The sequence below is a fragment of the Ochlerotatus camptorhynchus genome, unplaced genomic scaffold (assembly GCF_037179485.1).
Source record: "Ochlerotatus camptorhynchus isolate MF236.1 unplaced genomic scaffold, CSIRO-AGI_Acam_v1.1 ptg000338l, whole genome shotgun sequence".
NCBI classification, from domain to species: domain Eukaryota; kingdom Metazoa; phylum Arthropoda; class Insecta; order Diptera; family Culicidae; genus Ochlerotatus; species Ochlerotatus camptorhynchus.
The window spans coordinates 872,520-892,724 of record NW_027040826.1 but is presented as its reverse complement, the minus strand read 5'-3'; the positions used below and the strand labels follow the sequence as shown (position 1 = coordinate 892,724).

Here is a 20,205-nt window from a genome sequence, read left to right as displayed (position 1 = left end):
CAGCACCATCCTTAACATGTCCGGAGACGCCTGAATCGCTGCTTTAAACGCCATATTGGCGGTTTGCATCTGGACCGGGAGCTTTCTTCACCTTCAATCCTTTCGCCACTGCTACGACTTCCTCGTTGGTGACTTCCGTACGGTGTAGGTGGCCAGGTCGTTGGGTCGTGCTTCGGGAAAAATCCTTCCACGATGACTTTCAGCTTCTCTGGGCATATTTCAGCAGGCATCGTTGGACATCTGATCTTCACCATCATGACTCAGTTTGCGTTGGCAATAGTGTCTCGACACAGCTCCTTAGAAACAGTTTGACTTGCTTTGCTTTATCTCTCATTTAAGTGCGGCCCTGGCCGCTCGGAACACTCCTCTACGTTCCCCTCTTTCTGCTCCTGTTCTTGCCCTCTGAACACCTCTTCTGGCACTGGGACAACTAGCGCGAAGAGTTCAAAGAGCCTCGTTCCACCAGTAAGCTGGACACCATCTGTTCTTTGTATCTGTTTCTGTTAGCTCGTCCGCGTTCAGATCCACGGGGTCCCTGAAAAGATCCTTTTCGAAAGCCCTCTGGAAAACCCGCGTCAAATTACAACTGGATTGATCATTTTTCACTTGGACAAACGGGTTGAGACGAACCACCTACTCTCAGATACTCAGTTTAGTTTCCGTAGGGACAAGGGAATGAATGACTGTCTCGCGTTGCTTTCCACAGAAATTCAGTTGACTTTTGCTTAAAAAGAGAAAATGGATTCTGTGTTCTTGGATATCAAGGGGGCTTTTTATTCAGTCTTGTCTGAAGTCCTTTCAGACAAACTCAACGCATGTGATCTTTCTCCAAAAATTAATAACATGTTGTACAATTTGCTGTCAGAGAAACATACGAGCTTTTCTAATGGAAACTCTACAGTTTCACGATTTAGCTACTTGGGACTCCCACAGGGCTCTTGTTTAAGCCCCCTTTTAATATAATTTCTTCGTCAGACAATTTGACAATTGTCTTACTGACAACTGCACGTTGAGACAACATACAGAAGGCGACGTAGTGTCTGTCACAGGGGTCGACCTGCAAGGACCCTTTCATGATACCTTGGACAAATTGTCTACTTGGGCTATTCATCTAGGTATCGAATTCTCCACGGAGAAAACTGAGTAGTTTTTTCTAGGAAGCATAGCCCAGCACAACCAAAGCTTCAATTTTTGGGTAAACCGATCACTCAATGTATGTTCTTCAAATATCTTGGGGTCTGGCTCGATTCCAAATACACCTGGAGATCCCACATTGAGTATCTGAAGCGGAAATGCTAACAAATGATCATTTTTTTGTTGGCGGACATGTTACGGTTTTCAGAATCGTTTCTCAGGCTCCTCACCCGGTGTGAAATTATGAACCCACTGGTGATTGCAAACTTTGAGTTTCTTGAGCTAAACCCTCAAACTCGTTTTATGTCATTGTACTACCGTATGCGTGATAATGTTTGCACCATCATACAAATAAGGTACCCGTTTCACCTGTGCATACAATGTCTTGGTTTTCTTTGCATGCATGTAACCTATAGGTCATACCGTAGTAGGCTGTGTATAAAAGAAAATGATTTACTTATTTTGACAGTTGCACCATGACGTAGTGGCAGCGTATTCGTGATTTGTCCCACGCGCAAATGTCGCTAAAAGACATTTCAATCGCCGTGGGAGTGCCCCGGTGGACCGTCAAAAGGGGTTTTAGACCGAGAAAAGAAAGGACAACTATCCGCGAAAGTGGCCACAGGTCGTCCGAGGTCAGCTCGGGTTCCGAGGGTTATCGCTGCTATCAAAAGGAAGATTCGGGTGAATCCAGTGCGTTCAATAAGGAAAATGGCAAAGGAACACGGGATCAGTGACTTTACGGCACGAAAGATCGTAAAGGAAGATTGCGGGGTGAAGTCGAGGGCACGGAAAAAAACCCACATGATTACTAACCGCATCCGGGAGCTACGAGTCGAACGATGCAAGAAAATCTTGAACTTCCCTAAGCAAAAAAATCCGGTAATCCTGTTTACCGACGAGAGCATGTTTACCTGGATCACGTATCAAATTCCAGAACCGACCGGTATATTAGTTCTCTTCCGGTAAAAGACGTGGCCGACAAACACAAGAACGTGTATCTGAGGAAGCATCCTGCTAGCGTTGTAGTGTTTGGATTGGTGGCTTCCGATGGCAAAAAATGGACCCGGTCTTCATTCCAGAAGGCGACAAGGTCAATACGGAGGTCTACATCGGGATTTTAAGTAAGCATGTTCTTCCGTGGATCAAAGAACAGTACGGTCCGAAGCCAAATGTTGTATTTCAACAAGATGGGGTTCCGTGCCACACCTCGATCCGCACTCATAAGTGGTTGCAGGAACATGTTCCGTTCTGCGCGAAGGATATGTGGCCGCCATCCAGCCCCGATCTTAATCCGCTGGATTACTCAATATGGCGCGTCATGAAGGCCAAGACCTGTTCTAAACGCCACACGAGTACCGCAAGCCTCAGACAAACATTGACCCGTACCTGGAGAGAAATGGATCCAGACTACATTATTAGAACCTGCCGTGCATTCCGGAAACGTGTGGAGGCCGTTATTGCAGCAAGTAGAAACTCGATCGATGATTAACATAGTTTAAGATTCTGAGAAGCATCCCCCTTTGAATAAATAAAAAAAAACTCGAAAACAAAATTTTTGAGATTTTTTAGTTTTTTTTAAATGTTTGTTTTGTAATAAAAGTATAATTACACTGCTGATACCGATTGATGTACGATGTACGATGTACGCCGAGATTTGAAGTATGTCTTCAAATGTTTAGGCAAAAAGTGTGCGACCACCTTTGCTCATTACTGTCTGCGGCTATGGAATAGTTCTAACAACGTTTCATCACTACTTAAAGCTCAAGGAGTAGATGACCACGGTCATGACGAGAGGAGCAACACAATAGTTGGGTAAAGAAGAATTGCATTATAACACACCATCGACTGGAAATGCTTTCGGCAACGTGGAACTTTAGGTAGTGATGAAACGTCGCTAGAACTATTTCACAGCCGCAGACAGTAATGAGTAAAGGCGGACGCACACTTTTTGCCTGTAGATTTGAAAACATACTTCAAATCTCCGCGTACATCGTACGGGTTACGCAAAAGGTGTGCGTTTGACTTTGTACTGTCGCATTAATGGCCCTTCGCTCATTTTCAACTTCTATTCAATTTTCATACTGCCGTACTCTAATGGAACTATCTACTTATCCTCGCCTAAAGACCATTCTCTAGCTAATAAATTATCACACTAAAGCTTCATGTTAGATAGCATTTCCAACCAACTCTGAAAATCGCAAACTCCGCGTATGAAGTAACTTAAAAACACTTTGAATGTAAATCACCACTAACCTCGAGACGACTGCGAGTACTCGGTTCAATTTCTTTAACTTTAGATTTAAGACATTAATAATGTATAACGCAATGATAATTTGCCTCTGTTAAGTTTATTAGATTGAGTCTGTACAAATAAATTAATAAAAAAAAAACACATGGAAATAAGTTGTATCCTTACTGTGAGATTTAATTTGAAAAAAAAAATTCAAGAGATATTGTTTAATATAAAACCGTTGAGTTATCACATAAACGGTAGGGTAAAGGTAGTCGAGCTACAGAATTAAAATTATGTTCACTCGAAAAAGTATAATTTAAGCTATTCTGCCAGACGTGTTACCTGGCACAGAAAATTCAATCATGAGCCTACAACACTAGCTGATGCCTTTCGTTTCCAATTACTGCTTTTTATGCTTGCTTTTAGCATAAACTGACGCGCTTGATGTACTAACATACCCCCACCAGCACCACCGAGGCCATCGTGCTTTAGTGTTAGCTTTTGCAGGAGTTAGAAGTCAGTTTCATTTCGGTTGCTTACAATACAACGGTGTGGGGGAGGGTTGGATACCCGAGCAAAGCTGAAGATCAAATTGAAATCAAAATTTGCTGTTATGATGTAACTTATTTTGAATACTCTAGTTGATCTCATTTTGGTTAACTTAACGGTTAACACAGCAAAAATGAGAGCAAAATTTTACACTGTTGAAGCAAACGGAAAACTAATCCTGCTTTCAATGAAATCAATTTGTTTACTCATTTTGCATTCATAGTGTTTAACTGTTTAACTCACGCTGAAAGACTGAAAAGTTGAATAAGTCAATACTCACCCCGGGTTAGTCAGGAATGACCTAAAATGTGTTACACAAAACAAATAAACAATAATCATTAGTTCAAAAACACATCAACTTTCATCAAATTTTAAACAAGACGTTAACAGCAGAACTTCAAGTTAAGTTGCTTTCATTTAAAAAGTTTTGACTGCATAATGAAATCACAATATGATATCAGACTTATGTCGCGACAATTGAAATCAAAATGAGTTTTCATTATGATAGGAACTACAAACTTTAATATCGATTTGCTTTCATTTTGTTAGCCGACTTTGCTCGGGTAGGGGGTGAGTATGATTTTAGGATGGTGTCCCCGCATCAGTGCTGGTACCGCGTCATCATCGCTCAAACACGTTGTGCGGAAAACACGCTTCTGTCATTATTATGGAGCAGAACGAGTGACGACCGGTGCGGATGTGGAAACCAGCTCTGCCGACTGGGAATGTTGCCACTGCAGACCCTTGCGACGCTGGTGACAATATTGAAAGCATAAACCTTATTTTATGCGTAATAACAGTAATAATATAAAATAATAACTGACAGATTTATAACGAAGGTGCCGTGTGTTGGCGTCTAGTACCTCAGAAGCGCACAATTTTCATATATGACATCCCTATAGCGATATCGTAGCGAAATTTTGCTCGGAGTTTTTATTGACTTTGAAAACTGCTCGGTGGTTCACTTCCTAGATGCAAATTATTTTTCCTCTGAGCTGACGTCCTCAACGAAGCAAAATATTCCCGGAAAAGATGGGATGTTTTCCATGGATTACGTGCCACGGATTAGTAAACGCGCTGCTGTAATGTTTGCTTTTTTATTAGCCCGGAATTCTGCTGCCGAGTTGGGGCTACTCTTGCCATGGCACAGTACGGCAGCCTTCAACAGACATTTGTCTATAGCGAATTTTTATTGTTCGACACGGTGAGGTCGGTTACCGTTGATGTCAAGCGCTCACGTTTTGGAGCTCAACAATTCGGATATATTTTATCTATTCAAAAACATCCTGAATTTTTAAATAATAATGCTGGCACACATGATGTTTGCTTTACATCAGATTTATATTAATTGAAGACTTTCTCGCGGATTCAAATGTTTTGGAAATTTGAAGAAGTTTATTACCTCCATTATTTTAAACTTTTGCACGGTGAAAGTGACACGTCACAAATAAGAAAATATATTTATTTATTTATTCACCTGTTTTTGAGCAAAAATCACTGTTTATTCACTGGGCCCATGCATTAATTATGTCACGCTAAAACGAGCATAAAATTACCATCCTCACCCCCCCCCCTATCGTGACGTTTTTCCTATACCTAATGCATTGCTTGTCACAAAATCTTAGACCCCCCTCCCCCCTTAGAGCGTGACACAATATATGCATCAACCCACTACATCTAGCGTTAATCATACGTAAACATAACTAGAATTAATCAATCTATGGCATGATCTGCCCCCTCTTCCAAATACAAATTCCGACAACTATACTTATGTGATGACGATGCTGATGATGATGATGATGATGATGATGATGATGATGATGATGATGATGATGATGACTCCGCTATTTTGGAAGTTTTCTCGCTATTCGCTTGATATAAAGCTCAAACTCGGCCGGTTCCACTCACTTAACATTTCAAGTTTTATTGAGGTTTTCAAGCTCCTTACCTTTGGTGGGACCAGCAATGCACTGAGGTTTATCGTAAAAAGTCCGACGCGTATAAGCTTTTCCGGAAACGCGGAACACCCGAGCATTTCGAAGCGTACTCGGCTCTTGAACGCGAACTCAAGGACCTCATCAAAGCCAAGAAACGCCGATACTAGAGGCAATTCGTGGACGGATTATCGCGCGAAACGTCAATGAAAACGCTTTGGAACGCGGCGCGAAGGATGCGTAACCGGTCTTCAAACAACGAGAGCGAGGAGTACTCGGATCGTTGGATTCTCATGTTTGCGCGAAAAGTATGTCCTGATTCCGTGCCGGCACAGATGATTCCTCGCGAAACGACGAATTCAGTAGACGAGATCAGCCAGCCTTTTACAATGCTGGTGCTCTCACTCGCGCTCCTTTCGTGTCGCAATTCGGGTCTGGGGGCTGATAGGATCAAGTTGAACTTGTTGAAGAACCTCCCAACTCTCAATTTGTTGAAGAACAACGATTTTATCGGTTGTTTTTGCTTCCAGTCGGCGGCAAAAACACATATCATCAAACTGGAACGGATCCAGTATCGTTGTCTTCGTATCGCGTTATGATGCATGCACTCGACTCACACGATGAGTCTGGAAGTATTGGTGGGCATGTTGCCACTCTCGGATCGGTTTTCGGAATTGTCCCTCAGGCTCCTCACCCGTTGTGAAGTTATGAACCCACTGGTGATTGCAAACTTTTAGAAGCTTCTTGAGCTCAACCCTCAAACTTGTTTCATGACTATGTGCTACGTGTACATAACAACCTTCTCAGTGTATGCTTCTCCGACATCGGCAATTCAGTTAGTTTTGATTTATCTATGACGCAAAAGATTCGCGGAATCCCAGAACATCATCGTTCCATGATTGTTCCGTCATTATACACTGCAAAGTTTGGCCAAGTTGATACCGCAAGATCGTTCTTCACAGATGGATCACTAATAGAGTCGTCCGCTGGTTTTGGTATTTATAACGAATTTCATAGCGCCTCTCGAATGCTTCTTGCTCCTTGTTCCGTATATGTTGCTGAACTGGCGGCAATACATTATACGCTAGAAACTATTGCCTCACTTGCACTAGATCACTATTTTATTTTTACGGATAGTCTCAGCTATTCGCTCCATGAGGCCGGTAAAGCACTCCTCGTATTTTCTCATGAATATACGAGAGCTTCTTTAAGATCTTTTGTCATCACCTTTGCATGGGTCCCATCTCATTGCTCGATTCCGGGCAATGAGATGGCGGACTCACTTGTTAAGGTGGGCGCTATGGATTGCGAAATTTACGATCGACAAATCGCCTTCAACGAATTCTTATTCATGTACCGTCAACAGTCGCTAGTCAGCTGGCAAAAAAAATGGAGTGAAGGGAGCTTGTGACGATGGCTATACTCGATTATCGCTAAGGTGTCGAAGAGTCATTGGTTCAAAGGGTTGGAAGTGGGTCGAGACTATGTAACCAGTTGGTTTCAATCCGTGGATTTTCGTCTGTATGAGTTGTTGTTGTTTGGAAAATTCACGTATTTTAAGAACAAACCCAGTAGGCACACACAGTAGCGAGAGGGTTAGTACCACTGCAAAACACTCGAACGATACTAAAAGGAGGAAAATCGTAGCCTTAAGCTAAAAATGGAGAATGATCGGCAAAAGGCATGCGAGTGGCCATCTTCTAAAAAAAACCTTCTAATGAGGAGAAGTAATCAGGCGTCCATGTAGACCAGTTGAGTGTGAAGTGCAGTGCAAATATAATACAAACCTTGTGAGGTTTGAGCATTTTTATTTACATAAATATTTATAAATAGATTAATAATTTATAACGAAAATGATAACTCGGCTCTGTAAAGTTTATTTGATTGATTCTGTACAAATAAAGTAATTATTAAAAAAAAACTAGCTTCCTCCTCTGGATTATTTGGAACATGTCCGGATGGGGCCAATGCTGCCTCGGTCATTCGGAATGACTACCATTGAACTTGTTTCCAAATTCAAATGTTATTTTGTGTGTGATGCGTTCTTCATGGGTGGTTTTGCCTAGGTCTGAAACTGGTCACTTCTTCGGAGGTATCTGGAACATGTGCAGATGTGACGAATGTGGTTCTGAGAGTCTATCTGAGAGTTCATGAGAGTCATATGCCTAAAACTTAATCCTTTCCATTCTATGTTCTATAAATTCCTAGGAATACTCGAATAAAAACAACAAGAAACCATTTATCACGAAATTTCAATCTTGTAACATAAGCTATATCAGAAGATGTACCACTTTGTTACCTCCAGATTGACTCAATAATCAATTTGATACCAGGTAATAAGAGTATGTGGCCAACTGTATGTAACTTTCTGTGCCCTGATGTGCACAGAACTTCGGAGACAAACTTCCACTTACCTATTATTTACCACCAAAGAGAAGACAGTGTCACCTTAGAAGTTGTACAACTCAAACCAAAGATAATCAAAAGAAAATTATGAGACATGTTTGGCTCTGTTCCGCCCCCGCACTTTATCCTCATTCAATGTGAATGCCGGCGATTGAGACTCCATTGCTCAGTATACTTTCCCTTCGTCTGGGGCTCTGTTGGATTCTGTAGCTTACAAGCACTATAAATTTGTGCTTTAGAGAGAGGCAAAAGTTTACCCCATTTGGCCACACTTTTATTTGTCTTTAGTAACACCACACCTCGTAATCTGTTCGGCTAAGTGATGGTCAGGAAAAACTTTCCAGAAAGGATATGTACCATCCTCCCGGTTGCTGGAAGGTGAATGAAATCGTTTGTTTGTGTGCATGTGTGAGCTACTGGAATTATGTAATGTTAGCTATGAAAAGTTTCCTATCTATCCAGGGCGGATGAGAAAATGCAAGATGCTGTGATGTGAGTGTGTGTGTGTGTGGTTGCGGTTTTGTAATAGTGACAATAAAAGAAGCTTGACTTTTGACTCTGTGCACGAAAACGGACACCAAGTTTTGTGGTGAACCAAAGTTCTCACCTCAGCAACGTTATTAGGAAAGTCACGCACTCTCATAGCTCATTCGTGTTTACTATTTGATCTTTGCATTGTAAACATTTCAAAATAGGATAGGGCCTTGTTGTGACCTTACCGTGTGCGTTCCAACCACGAACTTCGCAAATATGGAATTCCTTTCTGTACAGCTGTTTTTCTACTTGTGCTTAAGTTCCTCCTTTTAGTTTCAAGCACACCGTCGACAATGATGAGTATAAAAATCACTTCCGTCTTTTCTTTAAACTACACTTTATTAACTATAAAACAACTTTATTAGATTGCTACTACAAAAATCACTACACTACGTTCTTTATTAAGTTTTACTTTAGTCGATCTTATTCTTACGAAGGTTGAAATTGAAGTGAAGTATAAATTATTTCTCTCTTACATCTACACAGCAAAAAAAAAATGTAATATCGATCAACGTAATTCAAGCTGATGTATGAAATAATGATGTAATAGCAAAAAGCAGATACAATATTACATCAATGAATGTAATTTTGTTCGCAAAATCGATGTACATCGTACAATGTGATATTACACAACCGATGGATTGACCTGGTTGCAGCAGTTTCGATGTAATATTCAACAACTTTTTTTGCTGTGTAGGTTAACAGACAACATAAAACATAAAATAAAAATAGCCAATACTTATGAGCCTCACTGTTGATGATGGCTCACATCTCGTTTCGAATCTACTTGTCATTCGAGTCGACCTATTTTCTTTTCTCTTCTCTCTTATCTCCGATTCTACTAGAACTGTCAACATAACCGGCCACCTAAATTTGTTTACATATTTACCTTCCTTACATTTTTACGTATTCGTTCGCTCGCATCAATAATTTTCAGCTAACAAAGAATGTAAACACTAATCGAAATAACAAAAAATAATCAAATTTCTTTACTTTTCAGGCAATGATTCATCTTCTTCATTGGTTTTGTGCTGGATCAAATTCTCATCGAAAGGCAAGGGATAAATTCGAGATACTGCCCGAGTATACGTTCCTACTGCTGTTTTTACCTTCACAACGCGAACGAGATTATCTTCTCCGGGATATATTGATACGATCCTAGCTAGTGGCCATGCAACGGAGGGTTTGCTGTCTTCTTGTAAAAGGACTAGTTGACCAATGAAAACATCGACCGGTGTTGAAGACTTCCTCCTCTGGTTGTTGAGCTCCGTCAAGTACTCTTTCCTCCATCGAACCCAATGTTGCTGAACAAGCTGCTGCAGTTGTTGATAATGTTTCAACCGATTTGTTGGCACATTCGTATAATTTGGATCTGGTAATGCTGTCAGCGATGACCCAGTTAGAAAATGCCCCGGAGTGAGAACATCGAGTTCGTCTGGGTCTTCAGATAACGGTGTGAGAGGACGTGTATTCATATTAGCCTCTATTTGTACGAGTACAGTGGAGAAATCCTCATACGAGAGCCTTGCATTTCCGATGGTCTTCGAGAGTGAACTCTTTGCGGTTTTGACAGCAGCTTCCCAAAGTCCACCGAAATTTGGTGCTCTAGGGGGAATGAATGTCCACTTGATCCCATTCTTGTTGCATTCTTCGGTGATTTTCTGTTGACCATGCTGATCGTTGAGGATTTGGTATAGTGTTGCTAGTGCGTTATTCGCTCCTTGGAAGTTGGTTCCGTTGTCCGAGTGTATCTCGGTGGGAAGACCACGACGAGAGATGAAGCGTCGTAAAGCAGCGATGAAAGCGTCGGTAGACAGATCACATACCAACTCCAGATGGACCGCTTTGGTAACGAAACAGACGAAGACAGAGATAAAGGCTTTCTGTGGGCTTGCACGTCGGTGAACTGGTTTCATATAAACAGGGCCGCAATAATCCACACCGGTGATTGTAAATGGTCTACTGGGAGCTGTACGTGTCCTAGGGAGTTGGCCGATTGGTTGGGCAATAGGGGCAGGGCGGTGGCGGAAACAGTTATGGCACTTGCGACACACAAAATTTGCGAGATCTTTTCCACGTAAAGGCCAAAACTCTTGGCGCATTGAGCCTAACGTCATACGTGGGCCCGAGTGCAGTGAGCGGATATGATAGTGTTTTGCAATTAACTGAGTAAAAGGATGTTTGCTTGGGAGGATCATAGGGTGTTTAGTTTGGTATTGTTCTTCAGACAGTTGAAGCCGGCCACCAACACGAAGAATGCCTTTCGTGTCGATTTCGACATGGAGATTTTTCAAAGGCGACTTCGAAGGGATAGTTTGTTTCTTCTTCAACGCGTTGATTTCCTCTGGAAAAGTTTGATACTGGACGCCTTTCACTAGTGCTTCTTTGGCAGCTTGCAGTTCAGGTAGTGTGATGGTTATTTCCTTCGGATGATTCCTCGAACGACAATGGTTGATAAATCGAAGAACGTAAGCAGTTACCCGCACGAGCTTCCAATATGAAGAATATCGTTCGTATAGCGAAACTTCTGAGGAAACAGGCTGCGTTAATAGTATCGTCTTCCTTTTTTCCAACACTTCATCTGATATCGATTCCAATGTTCGCTGTTTAGGCCACTTTTCCTCACTTTCTACAAGCCAAGCTGGACCAGAACGCCACATAGAATTAATGACGAAGTTTTTTGGAAGCATGCCTCGAGAAACATAGTCTGCAGGATTGTCTGAACCCTTCACATGGTTCCAGCTGTGTCCGTGTGTAAGTCGTTGGATTTCCGAAGTGCGGTTTCCAACGAACGTCTGCCAGGTATTCGGTGATGCCCTTATCCAGTGAAGTGTTACTGTTGAATCTGACCAAAACCAGCAGGGGATTCCCTCTAATTTTAATGCTGCTGACACTCTAGCGTAGAGTTTCGCTCCCAAGAGTGCAGCACAGAGTTCTAAGCGAGGTAAGTTGATGCGCTTTAGTGGTGCTACGCGAGATTTAGATGAGACAAGCTCAGTTTTGAATTGACCGTCCTTGCTGATAGATCGAGCATACATACAGGCACCATATCCAAGCTCAGATGCGTCACTGAATACATGGAATTGAATTTCTACTGGATCAATTGTAAAAAGATATCGAGACACTTTAAAAGATTGCAGCAAAGGCAGTTGTACGTAGAATTCCTCCCATTTTGTGCGAATTTCTTCTGGTATTGGATCGTCCCAATCAATAGAAGCCAACCAGAGACACTGCATCCGAATTTTTGCCCACGCTACTACCGGAGATACGAGACCAAGGGGGTCGTATAGCTGTGCGATCACCGAAAATACCTTGCGCTTAGTCCATTGCTCGTCGATCTTCAATTCGCGTACCTCGATACTGAACTGGTCTGGTTCCATCTCCCAAGCTACTCCAAGTGTTTTGATTTTTTGCTCCGGTTCAAAATGCATCGTTGATAGTCTTCCGTTTGCTTCAGTTGGTGGATCGTCTAGAACTTCCAGTTTGTTTGAATTCCATTTTCGCAGTTGTAGTCCGCCTTCCGCCATTAGCGTCTGCACATCTTTTCGGAGCAGCGCTGCTTTTTCCACAGAGTCTGCCCCAGAAATAAAGTCGTCCATGTAGAAGTCATTCGCTGCTGTGGGTGCTGCAACCTTGTACAGGTGTCCAACGTCTTCTGCCAATTTTTTTAAGACTCGAGTCGCTAGAAATGATGATGGAGAGAGACCATATGTTACGGTTTGAAGCTCGTATATCTGGACGGGTACCGAGGGATCGAAGCGCCAGAGAATCCGTTGTAATGGAGTGTCTTCTGGATGAATACGAATTTGCCGGTACATTTTTTCAACGTCTGCTACCAATGCGACCGGATGCTTCCGAAATCGGAGCATTAGATCCAGCAGTTCATCCTGTATGACTGGTCCTGTGAGTAGTGCATCGTTTAGCGAATAATTCGTGGAGGTTTTCGCTGAGCCGTCGAAAACCACACGCAGTTTAGTGGTGGTACTGGATTCCTTGAAGATTGGATGATGTGGAAGATAGCAAACCGTGCATTTTTCTTCCCCAATGTTTTCAGCAGTACCAACGAGCTTCATGTGCCCCAAATCCAAGTATTCTTGCATGAACTCGTTGTAACGCTTCCGTAGATCCGCGTTTCGCCCGAAACGTCTTTCCAATTGTTGGAGTCGCCGCATTGCATTGCTCTTTGATTCGCCAATCATCTCGTGAAACCCTATACGCTTTGGATATCGAACTACGTAACGTCCAGTTTCATCTCGCGTAACAGTATGCTGAAAGTGAGACTCACAATCTTCTTCCTCTTGTGATCGTGGTGGTTTTTCAATTAACTCCTCGATAGCCCAGAACCTTTCAATGCTTTTGTCCAGTGGATCCACTATTGCCAACTGGCAATTGACTTTCGAAGTTTCGCTGTTCCATTCCGATTCGCCTGCAGCTACCCATCCAAAAACCGTGTTGACAAACACTGGTAGTGTGCCATCGAGTTTGCGTATTTGCAGCCGACCACCGTCGAGAAGATGAAAATCGTAGAAGAACTGCGAACCTAAGACAATGTCAATCGGACCCGAATAGAAGAATTCAGGATCTGCTAGTTGCATATCCGGTGGTGGTTTCCAATTTGCCATCGGGAGAGATGTAGATGGTTGATCGTCCGTAACCTGCCCCATGACTAAGAAATCCATTGGCATGGAGAAATCCCTAGTACGAGAGCTGATGATTGTCGATACTTCATGAGCAATTTGCCGTCGAGATCGCCCAATTCCGCTGATCTCCACCTTCTTGTCACTACGTGGTAGTTTTAATAGTTGGCAGAGATGTTCCGTCATTAAATTAGCCTGTGACCCGGAGTCCAAGAGTGCCCTTGCGAGATGCGTCCTTCCCCATTTGTCCTTGACCTTCAGTACAACCGTGAGTAAGAAGACGTGCGAGTTAGTGACTCCCATTGCTACGTTTGAAGAAACATTTGCAACTGAACTTGAACCATAATTATCAGAGTTCGATGCACCACCAGTATTTGAGGGAGCAGTAGGAGGCACGACTAAATCCATTTCGGATGTTGAAGAGGAACCAGAACCAGGGAATCCAGGATGGAGAAGAGTGTGGTGCTTTTTGGAGCAAGTCCTACACCGGAACTTAGAGGGACAATCTCTTGCCAAGTGGTTCCGTCCTAAACAATTGCTGCAGAGTCGTTTGGAGTTAGTAAATTGCAGACGTTTATCTACAGCAAGTTTGTTGAATGTTGGGCAACGTGTGATGAAATGTTGTTCATTACAGAATATACAGCTATGACCTGAAGTTTCGGTCGCCGAGTTGACCGAAACCTTTGCTGACCGAAATCTGGATCCACCAAAGGAAGATGAAGCACTTGAAGTTGATGAACGTTGATCCACCAAAACTGCATCCAGGACTCGCGTCTGTTTCTTGAGAAAGTTCACTAGTACAGAGAACGCCAGTTCATCAACACCTGAAGCATGTTCCTCCCATTGTTTCTGAGTGACGTCATCTAGTTTTGCGACCATAAGATGCGTCAACATGGCTCCCCATCCGTCTGTTTTCTCCCCTAGCTGATCCAAAATTTTCGTATTCCGCTCGAAACAGTCGATGAGCTCGTGGATACCAACCGCAGATTCCTTCCGTATCTTAGGATACTCAAACAAAGCGTTTAAATGTCTCTTCTTGAGCAAATAGGTATTGGAGAACCGAGCGACTAAGCTATCCCAAGTCACCCTATAATTTGCATCACTCATTGGAAATGAGTCTATGAGTTTCAATGCATCACCTTTCAGAGAAGCTCGAAGATAATGAAACTTCTGAATATTGCTCAGTTCGGGAGAAGAATCGATCAAGGCCTTGAAAGTGTCATGAAATGCAAGCCACTTTTCAAACTTCCCGTCAAATTCCGGTAGATTAATTTGAGGTAGACGTACATACGTGTGCACATTTGCGTTATCGATTGTTTGTGTAACAAATGGAACGTTTTGTGATGCATTTTGTGGTATGTCACGGGGTAATTTACCAGCCAGCCCTGCCCTTACCTGGAAGTACATTTCCTCAAATTCTTCCCTCACTTGCCGATGTTGTACCATGTTATCTTCATGTTCTTCCGCGCCTTCAATCTCCGTTTGTATCTCCTCGAATTCGTCCCACTTTGCTTCGAGTTTCTCTAAGCGGAATTTGATTTGATACTCATCGGGTGCTTGACTGGCTTTCAGGAATTTTTCCGTCCGATGAAGGAAATCGACGATACCATCTCGTATGTGGATTTTTGGTTTGATCTTCTTCCCCATGATTGTTGACGTACAAACTAATCGAAGAGCGTTGCAGGAGTTTGCAAAGAGCTGATAAAGCCTGCAAAGGGGGCAAAGCGGAGTACCTCTCGCGGAAGAAATATAATGGTTTGGACAGGTACTCACCTGGTGAGCCTGTCAAACAGGCCTTGTATTTCTGTATATTCTCCGCAGACAGTTTGAAGGACTTTATACAACTGGCTAACCCTGTAAAAAGGACAACGCAAAGCACCTCTTGTGGGAGAAATGTATCGGTTTGAACAGGTACTCACCTGGTGAGCCTGTCAAACAGGCCTTTTGTATATATATATATATATTCTCCGCAAACAGCAATATTCTCCAAAAGTGAAGGCAAGGTACCAGTACAGCTGACTCAGAGATCTAGTTTATCGTATCACAATCTGGTGTAGTAAAACTCCTCCATTAACGACCGATGACGCAAAGGGTATTTTTATAGCATGTTTCGAGTTAATTGTAATGACAGCTTTGTCTTGAGTAGAATGGCCTAACGGGTGAACTTCGTTCGGAATCAACCTTCCCTTGTCCGAGAGTAATCGACCACCAAGTCCAGAAGCGTAGTAATTGAACAGTAGTACCGAGAAATGGAACGGAAAAACGACCAGGTAGAGATGAAAGCAGAAAGTAATGCGTTGGACAGATACTCACCTTGTGAGCCTGTCAAATAGGCCTTGAATTTTCAATTTCTACTGGCTTCTCCGGTAACTTCCAATGGCGTCCACTAGCCAATCAAACAATAGGAGTGTGATGGCTGCTTCCAATTATTCACAGGCCATCAAAGGTAGTTATGGCTATTCTTATTGTAGTAGCGAACCTTCCAGTATGGCGATAGTCCTTTTATGACTACGCGTCAATAATGGCGATACTGACGCCCCGTCGCTTCCTTGGAACGCGATCCTGGTCACGGCACCAATGTTGTGACCTTACCGTGTGCGTTCCAACCACGAACTTCGCAAATATGGAATTCCTTTCTGTACAGCTGTTTTTCTACTTGTGCTTAAGTTCCTCCTTTTAGTTTCAAGCACACCGTCGACAATGATGAGTATAAAAATCACTTCCGTCTTTTCTTTAAACTACACTTTATTAACTATAAAACAACTTTATTAGATTGCTACTACAAAAATCACTACACTACGTTCTTTATTAAGTTTTACTTTAGTCGATCTTATTCTTACGAAGGTTGAAATTGAAGTGAAGTATAAATTATTTCTCTCTTACATCTAGGTTCACAGACAACATAAAACATAAAATAAAAATAGCCAATACTTATGAGCCTCACTGTTGATGATGGCTCACATCTCGTTTCGAATCTACTTGTCATTCGAGTCGACCTATTTTCTTTTCTCTTCTCTCTTATCTCCGATTCTACTAGAACTGTCAACAGGCCTGCTTTGATCGATTCTTTTCATCGACTTTCTCTTTCGTAAATAACTAATTATTAGCAATTATAATTATATTCAGTTGTACTTGACGTTTTAGGCGCTGGATAATAATCTTCTTTATAACTAGAAATGCTGTAGCATGCTTCTCATTAAAAACATAAAAATTACTTTACTTACTCAGAGGTCATGTAACTTCAGAGAAAGAAAATTGAGGTATACGCTCAGACGTGTATACTAGGGTGCCAATAAATGGCAATCTTAAAGTTTCAAAACCAACCATGCTAGCAAATTCACGCCAACTGACAAATCGATTTTTTTTTAATTCAATGAAACTTCGCATAATTGTTCACAAGGGGCAATGAACAAAGTTTGTGCTGGAATTCAGCTATTTTGACTCTCGCCTATATTAGTTTTTTTTTCAACCAATCATAGCACGAAAACGGCTCTTGGAATCCAATTGATGCCTGAGTCAAGATTGTAGCAAACTGTTTTTTTGTCCATTAATTTATTTGATAAGGCTCAAACGAATTAACTTTACAGAGCCGACGATTCTTGGTCACTGTTGGCCATTAGGCCAGCGCGCACACCTTCAGCTTAATACACCCTGACACCGACAGCATCGCGTGATTCCTCGACTGGAGTTACAAGCAGCAGTGATCGGAACACGACTCGCTCGTACAGTTAACAAGACGCTGTCTATGCGGATCACGAAGAGGTTCTACTGGTCGGACTAAAGAGATGTTTTATGTTGGATCAATTCCGACCATCGGCGATACACTCAGTTCGTCGGGTTCAGAGTTACGGAAATTCTGGAAGCTACGGAAGCACATGAATGGCGATACGTACCAAGCAGGTTAAACGTCGCTGATGATGGCACAAAGTGGGACGCGCATCCCGATCTATCTGCTGAGAGCAGGTGGTTCAACGGACCGGAATTTCTTTGGACAACTGATGACAAGTGGCCGCAATCGGTAATCCAAAACGAGTCAACAGATACCGAACTCACAGCACTACACTACACACTACACACTACACTCTTCCAGAACCAATCGTCTGCACCGTGGATTACTCCAGTTGGGATCGATTGACAAACGTAGTCACGTGGGTTCTACGGTTCACTGCAAACCGCCGTCTCAAGCAACAGAAGCTGTCGACTAAAACGGGACCGTTCGCTGAAAGCGAACTGTGTAAAGCAGAAGTATATCTGATCCGCATCGGGCAGCAAGAAGGTTACTCCGAAGAACTCTCCATCCTTCAGAATACACCACAAAACGGAAGGGAACAAACAGCGATACTTCCAAAATCCAGTTCCCTGTACAAACTGACACCGTGGCTAGACGAACACGGCATACTGCGAATGAGAACCCGTATCGCAGCCTGCCAGTACGCCACCGAAGACGCAAGGGAACCCATCATCCTACCACGCAAGCACCACATCACTACCTTAATAATATCACACTACCACAATAAATACCACCACCAAAACCACGAAACAGTGATAAACGAACTGCGGCAAAAATACCAAATCAGCCGAATACGCTCATGCTTCAACCAAGTACGAAGAAATTGTCAAAGATGCAAGATCGAATGTGCAGCACCGAATCCTCCATTTATGGCCGACCTACCGCCTGGTCGTCTAGCAGCCTTCTCACGCCCGTTCACGCACACAGGAGTTGATTACTTCGGCCCAATTGAAGTCGTCATCGGCAGGAGGGTCGAAAAACGCTGGGGGCTGCTAGCTACCTGTTTGACCATTCGGGCGATACACATCGAAGTGGTCCATTCGCTGACCACTAGTTCCTGCATCATGGCAATCCGCAATTTTATAGCTCGACGTGGTCAACCCCGTAAATTCTACAGCGACCGAGGAACTAACTTCATCGGAGCGGAGCGAGAGCTAAAAAAGCTGGAAGAAGTGATCAACCATGACGAGATCATGCGAGAGTTCACTAGTTCCGAAACCGAGTGGGTATTCAATCCCCCACTAGCTCCACACATGGGCGGAAGTTGGGAGCGACTAATACGTACCGTGATGGCCGTTTGTACAACGAAGAAACCATCCGACGAAGTGCTCAGGAACACTCTCACCGAAATTGAGAACGTAGTAAACTGTCAACCACTCACGCACGTGCCAGTAGATGACGATTCCGCTCCAGCTCTAACCCCGAACCATTTCCTGCTTGGTTCTTCAAACGGTACGAAGCCACTGGTTACGAGTCCCGACTGCGGTCTTGCCCTGAAGCAGAACTAGTGCACCTCCCAGATACTAGCTAATCTGTTCTGGAAACGGTGGATTACCGACTATCTGCCAGAAATCGCTCGTCGGTCCAAATGGTTCCAATCAGTGAAGCCTATCGCTACTGGAGACATAGTAATCATCATAGACTCTAAGATGCCCCGGAGCTGCTGGCCGAAAGGAAGGGTCATCAATACAAACTCCGGTCGAGACGGACAGGTCCGGTCAGCAACTGTACAAACAGTCAACGGAATCTATGAGCGTCCGGCAACCAAGTCAGCGGTGTTAGATGTCCAGCGCGTCGAGCCGTAAGCCAACCGGTAGTTGGCGTACCCTGGAGGGAGTGTTGGCCATTAGGCCAGCGCGCACACCTTCAGCTTAATACACCCTGACACCGACAGCATCGCGCGGGGCGCATCCCTGTGGCAGTTCCGATAACGACGGAGTGACAGGTTTGACGGACTGTCACCCCGGGTGAGTAAAAACGAACAATAAAGAAAACAAAAGATAAACCTGTTGAAAAAGAAAAAGTGAATTCGCCATCGCAATTAATTTACGTGTTATTCTACTTACGGCTGCTTATTGTACTAGAAACTAAAATCTTAATTAGTAAATCAAAGTAAATTACAAACTATACTACTAAAGTGAACTAAAGCTAGAACTGGTAAGCAGTGTTGAGGTGATTAAGATTAATTATAGCTAACATTGTTTTTTTTATAAAGTTGATAGCCTACATTCCTATTGAATCCATTGTCATCCACAAACTGGGCCGGCAAGAATTCTATGCTACCGGACTTACAGCTAAATGATTAATGCTATAACTACCCTGGAAATATTGGAAAGGATACTAAACGTAAGTAAAAATTTATCACCTACACTTACATCTAGGGCTAAACATAATTGAGAAAGTGAATGATGAATGTTAAGTTAAATCCAGAATGAAACCTATATGAAGGTAAACAAAACTTACATCAATTGCCAATATTATGCACACTTGTATGTATATGCAAATTAATGAAATTATTGTATGATTTTTTTTTTTCTTTTGGTTTGTTTTTTCCGTCGATCTTGTTTTCCGTGCTGAGCACCAATGCTACCGACGTGCCAGGAAGGCAGCTCCCACACCTGGACCCTACCTATCGACCCATCAACTCATGAACCGGGGACCAACGGCTTTACTTCCCATCCGAAGGAAGGCGTGATCAAAGATGTTATGCCTCAAAACATCCCGGCGGCGCCGACTGGGATTGAACCCAGGCCTGCTGGGGTGAGAGGTAATCACGCTTACCACTACACCACCGGCGCCGTTATTATTGTATGATTGACAGGAAAATTATATTCTCTCGCATCGCATAAAAGCAACTGGATCGTGCGTCTTTATTTCGTTTCCGGTTCGAGAATAATAATTTCGGAAATCCTTTACCCGTTGAACTATTTAACAGTCACTATGCAATACATCTTAAAATTATAGTCAAAAGGTATAAAACAATAA

At 42.9% G+C, this 20,205-nt stretch overlaps 2 protein-coding genes across 2 annotated transcripts in view; both read left to right on the top strand.

Annotated features, from left to right (window-relative positions):
* LOC135708880 (irregular chiasm C-roughest protein-like) overlaps positions 1 to 20,205 on the top strand; it is a 417,033-nt gene that overhangs the window by 233,041 nt on the left and 163,787 nt on the right. The gene's annotated exons all lie outside the window — the stretch shown is intronic.
* Positions 17,216 to 18,728, top strand: LOC135708877 (uncharacterized). The gene is made up of 2 exons (XM_065231049.1): positions 17,216 to 17,330; positions 17,521 to 18,728. Exons 1-2 carry the CDS (start codon positions 17,216 to 17,218, stop codon positions 18,726 to 18,728), a joined length of 1,323 nt encoding a protein of 440 aa, XP_065087121.1.

Coding starts and splice junctions, on each gene's coding strand:
- LOC135708877 (XM_065231049.1), top strand. CDS start 17,216: ATGTTTTATGTTGGATCAATTCCGACCATCGGCGATACACTCAGTTCG. Junction 17,331..17,520: donor TGGCGATACGTACCAAGCAG/GTTAAACGTCGC, acceptor ACACTCTTCCAG/AACCAATCGTCTGCACCGTG.